Genomic DNA, 12,299 nt, shown 5'->3' with positions numbered 1-12,299 from the left:
AAAAAGTTCAAGGTCATCCTCAGCAATTCAAGACCAGCCAGCCCCAGGACACATGAAACCCTGTCAATCCCCTCCCAGAAAAAATTAACAAATGTAATCATTCCTATGCTCCACTAATTTGAGCGAGGGAGATATACTTTATTATTCAAAATGTTATTTATATTAACATGATGGTGTATAATAGGTGTGTGCGCATGTGTGTGTATGTGTGTGTATATGTGCATATGTGTATATGTGTGTATGTGTGTGTATGTGTGTGTGTGTGTCTAAGTGTGTGTATGTGTATGTATGTGTGTGTATATATGAGTGTATGTGTATATGTATGTATGTGTATGTGTGTATGTATGTGTGTATGTGTGTGTATATGTATGTGTGTATGTGTGTATGTATGTATGTGTATGTGTGTATGTATGTGTATATGTGTGTGTATGTGTGTGTATATGTATGTGTGTATGTATGTGTGTATATGTGTGTGTGCGCGCGCACGTGTGCGTGTGTGCGTGTGCGTGTGCGTGTGCGTGTGCATGTGTGTGTGTTGTTTGAGACAAGGTCTAATGTAGTCAGGCTGGCCTTGAACTGGATATGTAGCAGAGGATGACCTAGAACTTCTGCTCCTCTCACACCGCCTGAGTGCTGGGGTCACTGGTGTGAGCCACACTGACCAGTTCATGCTGTGCTAGGGATGAACCCAGGCTTGGAGCATGCTAGGCAAACCATACCAGCTAAGCTCCATCTCCAGCCTTTACTTTTGTGGTTTTTAATGAACTCATAACTATTTTTTACATTTTCGGGGGGCTTGCATCCTAATGTAGGGAGTGTTGATTCTAATAACACCTTCAACAAAAGCTATTGGGGGATCTTCAATGATTTCTAAACTCATAGTTCTAACAGCAAAAACATTTGCGGCATTCTGCACTAGGTAGGCCGTTCATTTCTCTAAATCCACAGCATATTAGCTGGCGTATTTGAGCGCCTGGAAGCTACGTAAAATCCGCACTGCGAATATTTACTGCTTACTCTAAGCCTGGTACTGTTCAAGGGGCTGTGGACTCAACTAAGGACAAGAGTCCTTGCTCTGGAGGACTCACAAGACAAACAGGCACAAGAATTTGTAGCAGACTAGGCTGAGAATCAAGGTTTACACTGGAAAACAAGGGCCTCCTAGATGGAAGGGGCCAGGAGGGGCAGCGGCCAGGGAAGGGCTTCCCAGAAGAGCTGACACCTGATCTGAGCCTTAAAGGCCACTGGCAATCAATTTAGGGAAGGGTGTTTTAGAGAGAGGGAACAGCATGCGTAAAATGTGGACGCTGTTAAGAAAGGTCTGGCTATTTCCAGCCCCTGTCCACAGCTCAACATGAATGTGAGGTGAAGCATTAATCTGAGGGCTGGAATGAGGCTGGAAACTGAAAATGAGGCTAGCGAAGCAGGCAGAGGCCCAAACAAAGAGCACTCCTACCATATTAAGAAATGTGAATGGGCTTTGTTTTTTTTCTTTTTAATATTGAAGGGATGGGGATGGGGCACTGGAGGATTTTTCTATTCCACTAACTTAAAAAAAAAAAATTTGGCAGCAAAAGCCAGGGGTAGTTAAATAAATGAAGGAACTAGAGAACCAGAAACAAGAAAGGCCACAACCGACCCAGAAAGCACCAGGAACTGTTCAAGAAAGCAAGCTCAGAGCCCACTTCGACTTCAGGAGCCAGAAGGAGCAAGAAGGCTCTCCAGGGTTGTGGGCGTATGAAGAGTGAAGGACAAGGACCGGGAGAAAGCTGAACCCTAGGGGTCTAGCATCGGCTTATCGGATGGACGGGAGATATCTTTGTCTTGCACAGACTTTAGGGAACACGCCGCAGTGGGCTGGAGTCAAGGCCAAGGTCAGTCCTGTGTGCTCTAGCGGGTGTGAGTCCAGTTAGACAGCGAAGCAGATGAGGAGTCCTCACTTTCCCGCCCCTTGCACACCCGCCGGCCCTCTGCCCAGGATTCCCACGGTGGTCCTCAGCCCGCCAGCAAATCCCAGGCCTCCCACCCCTCTGCACCCGCTGGTCCCGGCGAGGCGCTGCCCACTCCCTCCCGGGCGCCGGGGCGCTCGCTCCCCTCGCCCACCCCGGACGGGGAAGAACCCCCGCCACGGTCGCCCAGCTCCGCCGAGGTTCTTAGAAGCCTCGGAGGAGGGGACGTCTCACCGCCCGCTCCCAACGCCGGGCGTGCCCTTCGGCTCTCGGTGGCCCGGCCCCGCCCCTCCACGGGGAAACATCCCAAAAAAGGTCAGAAAAGAAAATTCCGAGTCAAGTTGGCCCATTGGGGAAGACCGCCGAGTCCGCTGGGAGAAGTGGGGAGGAGGGCGGGCGCCGGGGAAAGAGAGAGAGCGGCGAAAGTGGGGGGAGCAGACAGAGCCCGGAGGGGGCGGGAGCACCGGGTCCCGGGTGGGAGTGGGGGTGGGGAGAGCGCCCTGGCCAGCCGGGCTGCAGCCTCGTGGAAAATATGCGGGGCACGTGGGGGGCGGGGCGGGCGGGAGCGGAGAACCTGGCTCTGGGCACCGAGACTGGGAGAGGACAGACACTAGGTTAACAGATGCCAGGCCCGCCCTTGGGGGCAGCAGGCCTCCTGCCTCAGTTTCCCCAAGCACTCCAAGAGACTTCGCCACCACCTTCGTGTCTCGGTAGCGCAAACCCGGAGTCTGGGACCCGGGGTAAACTGAGGCACTCGAGGCGTGCAGGCGATCCGCCTCCTAAGAGACATTTAATCTGGGGGGATTTACAGGAAACTTCTAAATTAAGGGCAGCGGCTGCTGCTAGCTGAGGGGGGGCACGCGGTCCCTGCGCCCGGGCAGCTGCCGTGAGCTCACGCCCTGAAATAGCCCCGCGGGCCCCAGCCCCAGCTGCCACTGGGCCCGGCTGTCACTCAGAGGAAGCGCTGAGCCCCCGGCCCAAGGGTCCTAGCCCCTCTGCTGACCAAGGATTTTACAGCCTTTAATTTTCCTTCCGACGGCTGGCGGGGGAAGAGGGGAGGCGGGGCCAGGACCCGAGGGGGCGGACCGGAGGGGTGGGCGCAAAGAGCAGCCGCGCCCCGCGACCGGGCAGTGCTTCTGCCCCTACAAGGTTTGGGACTCGGTGGGGGAGGGTCCCGGCCCCCGGCTCCGCCCGGTCCCTCCCCGCCTTTTAGGCGCCCGCGCTCCTGGGACATCCCAGTCCCTCTCGGTCCTCCTGATCTGTCCCCTCCCTGTGCATCCAGGGCTCGCAGACAGCCGAGTCTACCCAAGTCTTCACAGCCCGCCCGTCGGCCCACCCCCCACTGCAGCCATGGACGCCATCAAGAAGAAGATGCAGATGCTGAAACTGGACAAGGAGAATGCCATCGACCGCGCGGAGCAGGCCGAAGCCGACAAGAAGCAAGCTGAGGACCGATGCAAGCAGGTGGGGTCCAGTGTACCCTCCCCCGCTCTCCCCCAGCCTTGGGTCTGCTCTCCAAGGCCTTCCTATCAATGTGGGGGCTGGGCCTTCCCCGGACCTTCCTGAGCTCAGCCCTAACTGGAATTCTCACCCCACCCACCATAGCCTGAGGGGTCCCCAGTTACCGCCCCTGTCATCCCAAAGCTGCAATGGGTCCTTGCCTCTTGAGGTTTATACTGTCTCCTCCCAGGGCCTCCTGCGGACTGGACTGTCTCTCCTTCACCCTTCTCCCCCAGCAATCTCCAAGTATCTCCTAGAAACACACACACACACACACACACACACACACACACACACACACACATCCTTCCCAGGCCTGGCCTTCCTTGCCTCCAGGGCCTGACCCAGACCTGGCTGATCAAGTCTCCCTCTTCCACAGCTGGAGGAAGAGCAGCAGGCCCTCCAGAAGAAGCTGAAAGGGACAGAGGATGAGGTGGAAAAGTATTCCGAGTCTGTGAAGGATGCCCAGGAGAAACTGGAGCAGGCCGAGAAGAAGGCCACCGACGTGAGTGTGGGTTTGGGGAGGTTTAGCGGCCCTGGGACACTGGCGAGGAGCCCTAGGCATGGGCGCCAAGGGAGAAGGGGACCTCGGTCTCCAGCACCAGAACAGACATGGTTTCCTCTGTGTAACACCAGCCAGGGGCAGGTTTACACAAGTAACTCTGGGTAAATCAAAACCACCTACTACTTCCCCCCGGGACTCAGCCCTGTAATTCCCTTTGGGTCCAGCCCTTAGAATGCACAGTGATTGAATGGTGAGTCACTGTGAGGGGGGGAGGTGAGAATTTACCATCCCTCCCCCTTGATTAATCCTCCTTCTGAGAACCAAGAGGAGGAGACGGCAGCCACATTTGGTGTGTGTGAGGGTTGGGGTTGAATGTGGGGAGCTAGCGGGCAGGAGAGGGAGAGTGTTCCAAAGATGGGGCTCTGATTTGAATTCCAGCACTAGGGGGCCCTTAGGAAGTCCCTGCCCCTGACCTTCTGGCACCAGCTGCTGCCCTGGAGCCCGGCTCAGGTTCTGATGGCTCCTCATTTACCCTCATTAAGCTGTCAACTTCAGGCCAGGCTACAGGGCAGAGGCACAGGGCCACAACTGCCAAAGCAGCCACCTTGGCAGGCTCCGCTTACCCTGAGGTTTCCCTGCCTGCCCCCAACCAGACTTCTCTACTTCCTCCATCCCCACGCACGCACGCGCTCACGTCTTCAGTCAGGATGATCATAGGACTACAGACGGCACTTTGACCCTTGCCTGCCTCAGTTTCTTGTTTTAAGTTTGGGATGAGTCTGGAAGCAGGGCCCGGGGGTGAGTAGCACAGCCCTGGCCTGAGCACCTGAGATGGGGTTGGTGTCGCTCATTCTCCACTTCTCCAGCCCCCCAGAGCTGGGCTTCTTTGACCTCTACTCTCCAGTTTTGGTTGTCGACCAGCTCTGGCACTTGGGAGGGAACTGACCTGCAGCTGCTAGCAAAGTTGACCCTGGGCATCTGATACTCTATAAATAACCAAGGCTCAGTGCAGCTGGAGGCAAGACTGGAAACCCAAGGAGCTTGGTGGGGGGTGTGGGGGGGGTGAGCAGGGACAGTTGGGGAAGCAGGCAGCCCTGCCAGGAGTCAATAGGAAATGTGGCCCGATTTTATAGCGTCCCCTTGAACACAGCAGTTAACTTACGTGGTGCCTCGATTTCTCTTCTCTCCTGTTTCCCGTTTCGCCGATGGGGGGACTATTGTAGTGACTGTCCTGTAGTGGGAGAGCCCCGAGCATCCACGGCTTAGAAGAACAGGCATGACAGATGTCAGCCCTGGGTTGACCCCAGGACTTCTCAAACCTGGCAGCCACGTGTTGCCCTACCACCCCTCTGGAGTAAGCCCTCAGTGCCCCCCAGAGACATTCTCCCCTGCCCTGTCTGCAGAGTGTTTCCACATTGAGTCACTGGGCCCTGCGCCCATGATGGACTCTTGTTCTAGGTGGCCAAACTCCAGGTATGGAAGGCACCTGGAGGACAAGCTAGAGACCACGTTCTATATATGGCGATGTTTCTCGTGCCCTGCAGCGTTGTCCAGGGCCTGCCTTCCGTGCCAGCCTCGCCCAGCGGAGTGCTGCCCCCCCAGCTCTTCCCCTCCACTAGTCCGGGCCTTTCTTCTTTTCGGTCTTAAATCTCAACAGGGGTCTCTGTTTTTGTCTTGGAGAATGAGAAGGGGCCCTCTAACCTTTATGAAGGGAGGACTCTGAGCAGGCCATGTATTCGGAACGGTATGTACAGAGTGTCACTATTTCCCATAGTGATAATTAGAACCAACTGGGAACTTAGAAAAAAAAACTGGGGAGGGGCTGGAGAGATGGCTCAGTGGTTAAGAACACTGGCTGCTCTTCCAGAGGACCTGGGTCCAGTTCCCGATGCCTCACAACCACATGGGCACTAGGCACACATGCAGTGCACATACATGCGGGCAAAACACCGATACATATAAAATAAAATAAAAAACAGAACAAAACTTTTTTTTAAGGCACAAGACTCCCAAGCCCCTTGGAGGGCTCAGTTCAGTGAATCTTAGCGTGGAGTTGAAAACCTGTTTAGTTTTATGAACCTGGCAGCTGGTCTAGTTGATTCATAGGGGATTGTCTCAGAAGCGTCCAAAGAAGGAGCTGTGATTGTTAGCTCCGATTTATGGAGGAGGAAACTGAGGCCTAGAGAGGCCAAATGTGCTGCCCAAGGTCATGGAACAAGCGTGGAGTAGCTGAGCCACGGCTCCAAGACGGCAGTCTGACTCGGCGCCAGCGCACTCAACACCACACTGCTGTTATCATCTTCCTTTACAGGCCGGCTCGCCCCACCCTACCTCTCTCTTCTCAGGGTAGCCTGGGTTTCCGTGGATCTGCTCCAGAACCTCTGAGGTTCTGCTTCCATATTCAGAGTCTGAGCATCATCACTTGCATTCCCTCCTCCCACCCCACTGTCCCCTTGGCAGGGAGCCCCTCCTAGCTCCTTGCAGGCCTGGCTTGTCTCTCGGGAGTCCTGGCTGAGAGTCTGCCTGGTGGCTGCTGACGTCACAGAACTTGAATCTGTGATTGGCTGCTTTTTAGCAGCGGCAAAGTCTGGTTGTACTGAGTCTTCTCAGCGCCCCCTTACCTGAGCCAGGCTATGCTTTGTAGGAACCACAGCTGCCTCAGACTTAGGTGTCCGCATTTGGAGTGGACTCCAGTGGGATTACAGGAACCGACCCCCTAATTACTAACCAGGCATAGTGCGGAAAGAGGCAGCACCTGGGGAGAACGGAGCTTGTGTGTGTGTGTGTGGGGGGGGGTGCAGGTTTTCACCTAAGCAGAGGATTGTTTACATGGGAGCAAATACATTGAACACACAGAAACCAGAAAGCTAAGATTCAGGAGAGGCGTCATGCTGTCCTTGGAGCTTAGCTGATCCTCACTAAGGTGTATAAAGCCTTTTGACCTCTGCCCTCTGACCCACAGGCCGAAGCAGATGTGGCCTCCCTGAACCGCCGCATTCAGCTAGTAGAGGAGGAGTTGGATCGGGCGCAGGAGCGCCTGGCCACAGCCTTGCAAAAGCTCGAGGAGGCGGAGAAAGCGGCTGATGAGAGCGAAAGGTGGGGACCGGCCGGGGCCCGGAGGGAGGCAGGTCAGGGGCTGCACGGGGAGGGCCTGTCTCTGCTGGCACCGACCCTACATGCACCTCTCTCCCGCTTCTCAGAGGAATGAAGGTCATTGAGAACCGGGCCATGAAGGATGAGGAGAAGATGGAGCTGCAGGAGATGCAGCTGAAGGAGGCCAAGCACATCGCTGAGGACTCCGACCGCAAATACGAGGAGGTGATGGCCTCGCCCCTCTTCGCTCCCATCCACGGTCCCCAGAGCCCCGGTCGGTCGCTGCTGACCCACATCTCTCTCCCACTTCCCCTCAGGTGGCCAGGAAGCTGGTGATCCTGGAAGGAGAGCTGGAGCGCTCAGAAGAGAGAGCGGAGGTGGCCGAGAGGTAAGGGTGCCCTGGGGGTGCGAAGGGAACAGTAGAGGAGCCGAGGGCTCTGTGTGGGGCACTGTGCACACTGGTCAGGTAGCTCCCCAGGCCAGAGGCCACAGGGACAAGCCTTGCCCTCTGATCTATGCCTGCTGCCCCCAGCCGAGCCAGGCAGCTGGAGGAGGAGCTTCGAACCATGGACCAGGCCCTCAAGTCGCTGATAGCCTCCGAGGAGGAGGTAGTAACCTCTCTGGGCCTTTCTAGGCAATGGCAGCTTTTCCCACCTCGCGTCTCTGCTCAGCTCAGCGTCTCCGGCTGCTGCCTCTCTCCCGCAGCAGGAATCCGGGGCTGGGGGTGGGGTTGCGGCTTCCAGGCTCACTGCTCTCACTCTCACCTCTCTGCTCTTCTCTTTTCTCCTCCCCCCTTCCCACCCCCCCACTGGGCCACCCCCACTGTCCCACCTCCCTGCGCCTTCACCTTCCACCCTGGCACACACCCCTGCAGTAAATGTGGGGACCTAGAGGAGGAGCTGAAAATTGTTACCAACAACTTGAAATCCCTGGAGGCCCAAGCCGACAAGGTAGAGGGGGCGGGGCAGTGAGGACGGGGCTGTGCAGGGCGGGCGTAGGGAGGGCGGGCTAGCTGCTTGGAGAAGATCAGCAGGAGCTCGCTGAAGGATTCCGGATGAAGGGAGCAGCAGCTTGCTGACAGCATGTGTGTGTCTCTTAAAGTATTCCACCAAAGAGGACAAGTACGAAGAGGAGATCAAACTTCTGGAGGAGAAGCTGAAGGAGGTGAGATTGCCCGTGGCAGGAAACTGAGGGTTTCCAGAAAAGAAGGTTGAGTGCGGGGAGGCTCTCCGGGAAGGCCTCTTTCTTGGCCATGCCTCCCATTCTTTCTTTTTTCCAGGCCGAGACCCGAGCAGAGTTTGCTGAAAGATCTGTGGCAAAGCTGGAGAAAACCATTGATGACCTGGAAGGTAAAAAGGATGGATACTCCTCCACACCCGTCCCGATCAGCCTGCCCCTGATCTCACTGTAAAATGAGCTGGATTACCCGGGTCTCCGCAGACTCTGGTGGGCCATGTCCATAGTCCAAGGAATTAGGACAGTCCACTCCACTGCTTCTCAAGTTTAGAATGAATGAAGAGTTATAAACAGATTGCTGGGGCTGGAGAGCCGGCTCAGTGGTTAAGAGAACTGGCTGCTCTTCCAGAGGACCCCGGCTTGAGTCCCAGCATCTACACGGTGGCTCACGAGCTTCTGTAACTCCAGTTCTGGCCTCTGTTGGCCTCTGTTGGCATGCACATAGTACACAGACAGGCAGGCAAGACACCCATACATGTGAAAAAAAATATTTTTGAGACAGGGTTTCTCTATGGAGCCCTGGCTGTCCTGAAACTCTGTAGACCAGGCTGGCCTCAAACTCAGAGATCCACCTGCCTCTGCCTCCTGAGTGCTGGGATTAAAGGCGTGTGCCACTGCTGCCCAGCACATTTTTTAAGTCTAAAAGTAGAAAACATATTCCTGGGTTTGGAAAGTGGCTCGGTGAGTAAAGCACCGCCCACAACGTGAGGACGTGAATTCTGATACCCAGAACGCGTGGAAAAGCTAGACACGGTGTCTGTAGCTTCGGCGCTCCTAACACTATAGCATAGGAAAGGGGGCGTGGAGGCAGGAGGATGGCTAGAAGCTCAACTGGCCTGGCATTTGGAGTGATGATAAGACTCGTCTCAAACAAGGTAGAAGATAAGGACCAACATCAAAGTTGATCTCTGACCTCCACACAGACACCATAGTATACACACAGCCACAAACACACACACATCATTACATATCCACACCGTTTTAAAAATTGGATTCCTGAGGGCTCGAGTGGCAGAGCACATGGGAGGCCCTGGTTTAATGGAAATAAATTAATGAATAAATAAATAAATGAGAAGAAAAAAGAAAAACAGATTCTAGATCCTACTCCAAATGATCCCTTTCCCTGGACAGGATCTTTTTTTTTTTTTTTTTTTCTCTCCCTGAGACAGGGTTTCTCTGTGTAGTTTTGGTGCCTGTCCTGGAACTCACTCTGTACACCAGGCTGGCCTCAAACTCACAGAGATCCGCCTGCCTCTGCCTCCCAAGTGCTGGGATTAAAGGCATGGGCCACCACCATCTGGCCCTGGACAGGATCTTACTCTGTAGACCAGGCTGGCGATCCCCTGGAATCTGGCTCCACAATGCTGGTGTTACAGGCTTGGGCCACCAGCTCCTTATGCTGATGCCGTTATTGTACAAAGACAAAAAAAATCATCTTATTGCATTGTAAGGATGCCCCACCCCCTTGTGCGGGGATGGAACCTCCAGCCTTGTATGTTTTAGACCAGTGCTCTACCACAGACCTGCCTGCAGCCCCGAGATTTCTTTACTGAATCCAGAGCTATCTGATCGTTGGTTTTATTCAGTGCTAGGAATTGAACCTAGGGCCTCATAAATGTCAGGCAAGTTCTTTGCCACTGAGTTATATCCCCAGCCACTATGTGATCAAATATCAGGATTTACTCAATACTGTTAATGGGAGATACTACTTTGAGCTACACTTGGCAAAACCAGAAACCCAGGTATTGGCTGGTCTGTGGCTGCTGTGCGTATCAGCGGAGGTCGCCTTTCTCTTTTATTCTGACAACCTTTGACTTTCACTAGCCCCCATGCCTCCTTTTCCGGTCTTCTCAGGCAAGCAGGAGCGTTTATCTCCACCTTCAGGACTTTAGACTTTCCTGGTCAGCACGCTTCCTTTCTGTCTTAAGCATGCCTGCCTGCCTGCTCAGAGCACCAGAGCACCGCCCACAGGCTCCTGGGAGATGCTGCAGTGGGGAGTGAGAAGTTGGGGTACAGAGGACCAAGAGAAGCCAGGGGAGAGAAAGGGGAAGAGGAAGCCCTGACTGCCATCTGGCCTGTCCTCCGGCCTCTCTCTTCTGTCCATCTCTCTGATTCTGCTTTCCATTTCATCATCTTCTCTCCCTTCTCTCCTTCTGCCCTCCTGCCCTCCTCCTCCTCCTCCTCCTCCCCCCCCCCATGCTCTGCCCTCCCTCCCCCATGCTCCTCCCTCCCGCCCTCGCCCTCTTCGGACTCCCCAGATGAAGTCTACGCACAGAAGATGAAGTACAAGGCCATCAGCGAGGAGCTGGACAACGCACTCAACGACATCACCTCCCTCTGAGTCCATACCGCTGTGGCCTGCGCAGACCCTCTTCTCTTCTCTCTTTCCATTCTCTCCCGGGGGCGGGGCAGCCAGGAGGAGCACAAATGGGCAACATTGCGTAGCCAGGCCCGGGCAGTGGAGGGAGCCCCTGACACTCCTGCCCCCCACTCTGGCACTGGCTCTATCCTGCTCTCTATCCACCATCCACTGACCTCCCACCTCCGCTACTACTACTTAATAAACTCTGAACTTGGTCTCCACGCTGTCTTCCTGCCCCCCTCCCCCCCACAGCTCTTCATCACTGTCTTCCTGCCCTCCCCCCCTCACAGCTCTTTATCACTGTCAAAGCACTGGTTTACTCCTGAGACCCTGGCTTTTACCCACGTCCCCAGTCTTGTGACACTCGGCCCTCCCACGGAACACTGTGGCCCTCACAGCTCCTTCTGCACGACACTCCCAGCCTGTCACTTTCTGATAATCAATGCACGTGACACATGGGGTCTCTCCAGCACCACCTCCCTTCTTGTCTGCCGCCTATCACTGACCTTGGAGCACTTAACTGGGATTCCAGAATCTGATGGAATGGCTGGGAGGGAAGCAGCGGGGTGGTGAGGCACAGGGCAGGGGCTGGAAGCTCAGGAAAGGTCTGGCGTGAAGTCGGAAAGGTATTGGATCTCAGCAAGAGGGGCTTTCATGGCAGCCGCAGGTCTGTTTTCTGTCCCAGTTCTGTCTGTCCGATCCTCCCTTTCCTGGCTGAACCTGTGTCTTCCCTTCTGTTTCCAACTTTCCTAAACCTAAAGGAAGACAACCCCGTTTACAACACAGGCCTCCCCATGCCACAGACACTACCCCAGCCACGGCCTGGCGTGGGATTTGGGTCTGTCAGTCGGCCCGTTTGCCCCAGCCCCAGGCCCCAGGTCCACAAGTGTCTCCTGCCATGTTTGAGTGTGCCGCCTCTCCCTGTCCTTGGCTCCCTCCCTCCCTCATGTTCCTCCCTCCTTCATGTTCCTCCCTCCCACTTCCCCTCCCCCACCTCACCTGTTGCTTCCCCTCACAGAGACGTTGGCTAGTGCCAAGGAAGAGAACGTGGAGATTCACCAGACCTTGGACCAGACCCTTCTGGAACTCAACAACCTGTGAGGGCTGGCCCTGCCGCCTACCAGACTATACAGTTGCCTCCTCAGGCCAATAAACTGATGTTCCTGGCATGCCATGGCCCTGGAGCCTTCTTTTGATTGTAGTGCTGGGAAGACCCCTGAATGAGCGGGGTCCCCTTTTTAATGGGAGCTCTGAGCTGTGGGTGCTGGATTCAGCAAACAACTGTTTCCTAGTGGTTAGGAAACTGTCCTGGCCTCCAGGCCTCACAGGGCAAAGCCACCATCCACGGCACAACTCTGTCTCAACAGTCACTGGGCAGACATTCTAGAGGCAAATCTGCCAGAAAGGACAGTTTCCTCGACAGGGTGAAAGCGGAAAGGCTCACTGGGTGCGAACTGAAGTTTAGAGGATGTGGCCACGCCAACCTCCTCCTGACTCCAACTGCTCCGTGCTCTTGCCCCAACAAGATCCATATGCTAATCCCAAGAAATGCCATGCTAGCCAGAAAGAGGCTCTGTGTGGCTGAGCAAAGAATCTGAAATGGAGGGGCTCATCTTGGGTTAGCGGGTCAGGCCCGGTATCATCACATGGGGCT

General features: G+C 55.2%; 1 protein-coding gene across 4 annotated transcripts; it reads left to right on the top strand.

The window, feature by feature from the left end:
- The first annotated feature begins 3,175 nt into the window (after positions 1 to 3,175).
- Positions 3,176 to 11,814, top strand: Tpm2 (tropomyosin 2). 4 transcript variants are annotated; one of them, XM_006986002.4, is made up of 9 exons: positions 3,176 to 3,413; positions 3,829 to 3,954; positions 6,917 to 7,050; positions 7,155 to 7,272; positions 7,365 to 7,435; positions 7,922 to 7,997; positions 8,149 to 8,211; positions 8,327 to 8,396; positions 11,664 to 11,814. In XM_006986002.4, the coding sequence occupies exons 1-9, from the start codon at positions 3,300 to 3,302 to the stop codon at positions 11,744 to 11,746; spliced, it is 855 nt and encodes a 284-aa protein (XP_006986064.1). In that variant the 5' UTR covers positions 3,176 to 3,299; the 3' UTR covers positions 11,747 to 11,814. The 4 variants fall into 4 exon arrangements, with proteins under 4 accessions (XP_006986064.1, XP_015860093.1, XP_015860091.1 ...); XM_016004607.3 differs by lacking the exon at positions 7,922 to 7,997 and adding an exon at positions 7,580 to 7,655; XM_016004605.3 differs by lacking the exon at positions 11,664 to 11,814 and adding an exon at positions 10,542 to 10,862.
- The last annotated feature ends 485 nt before the right edge of the window (positions 11,815 to 12,299 follow it).

The sequence above is a fragment of the Peromyscus maniculatus genome, chromosome 2, assembly GCF_049852395.1.
Source record: "Peromyscus maniculatus bairdii isolate BWxNUB_F1_BW_parent chromosome 2, HU_Pman_BW_mat_3.1, whole genome shotgun sequence".
NCBI lineage: Eukaryota > Metazoa > Chordata > Mammalia > Rodentia > Cricetidae > Peromyscus > Peromyscus maniculatus.
The sequence above is the reverse complement of the archived record's forward strand: the minus strand, read 5'-3'. Positions and strand labels throughout refer to the sequence as shown.

Coding starts and splice junctions, on each gene's coding strand:
- Tpm2 (XM_006986002.4), top strand. CDS start 3,300: ATGGACGCCATCAAGAAGAAGATGCAGATGCTGAAACTGGACAAGGAG. Junction 3,414..3,828: donor CTGAGGACCGATGCAAGCAG/GTGGGGTCCAGT, acceptor CCTCTTCCACAG/CTGGAGGAAGAGCAGCAGGC. Junction 7,436..7,921: donor AGAGCGGAGGTGGCCGAGAG/GTAAGGGTGCCC, acceptor ACACCCCTGCAG/TAAATGTGGGGACCTAGAGG.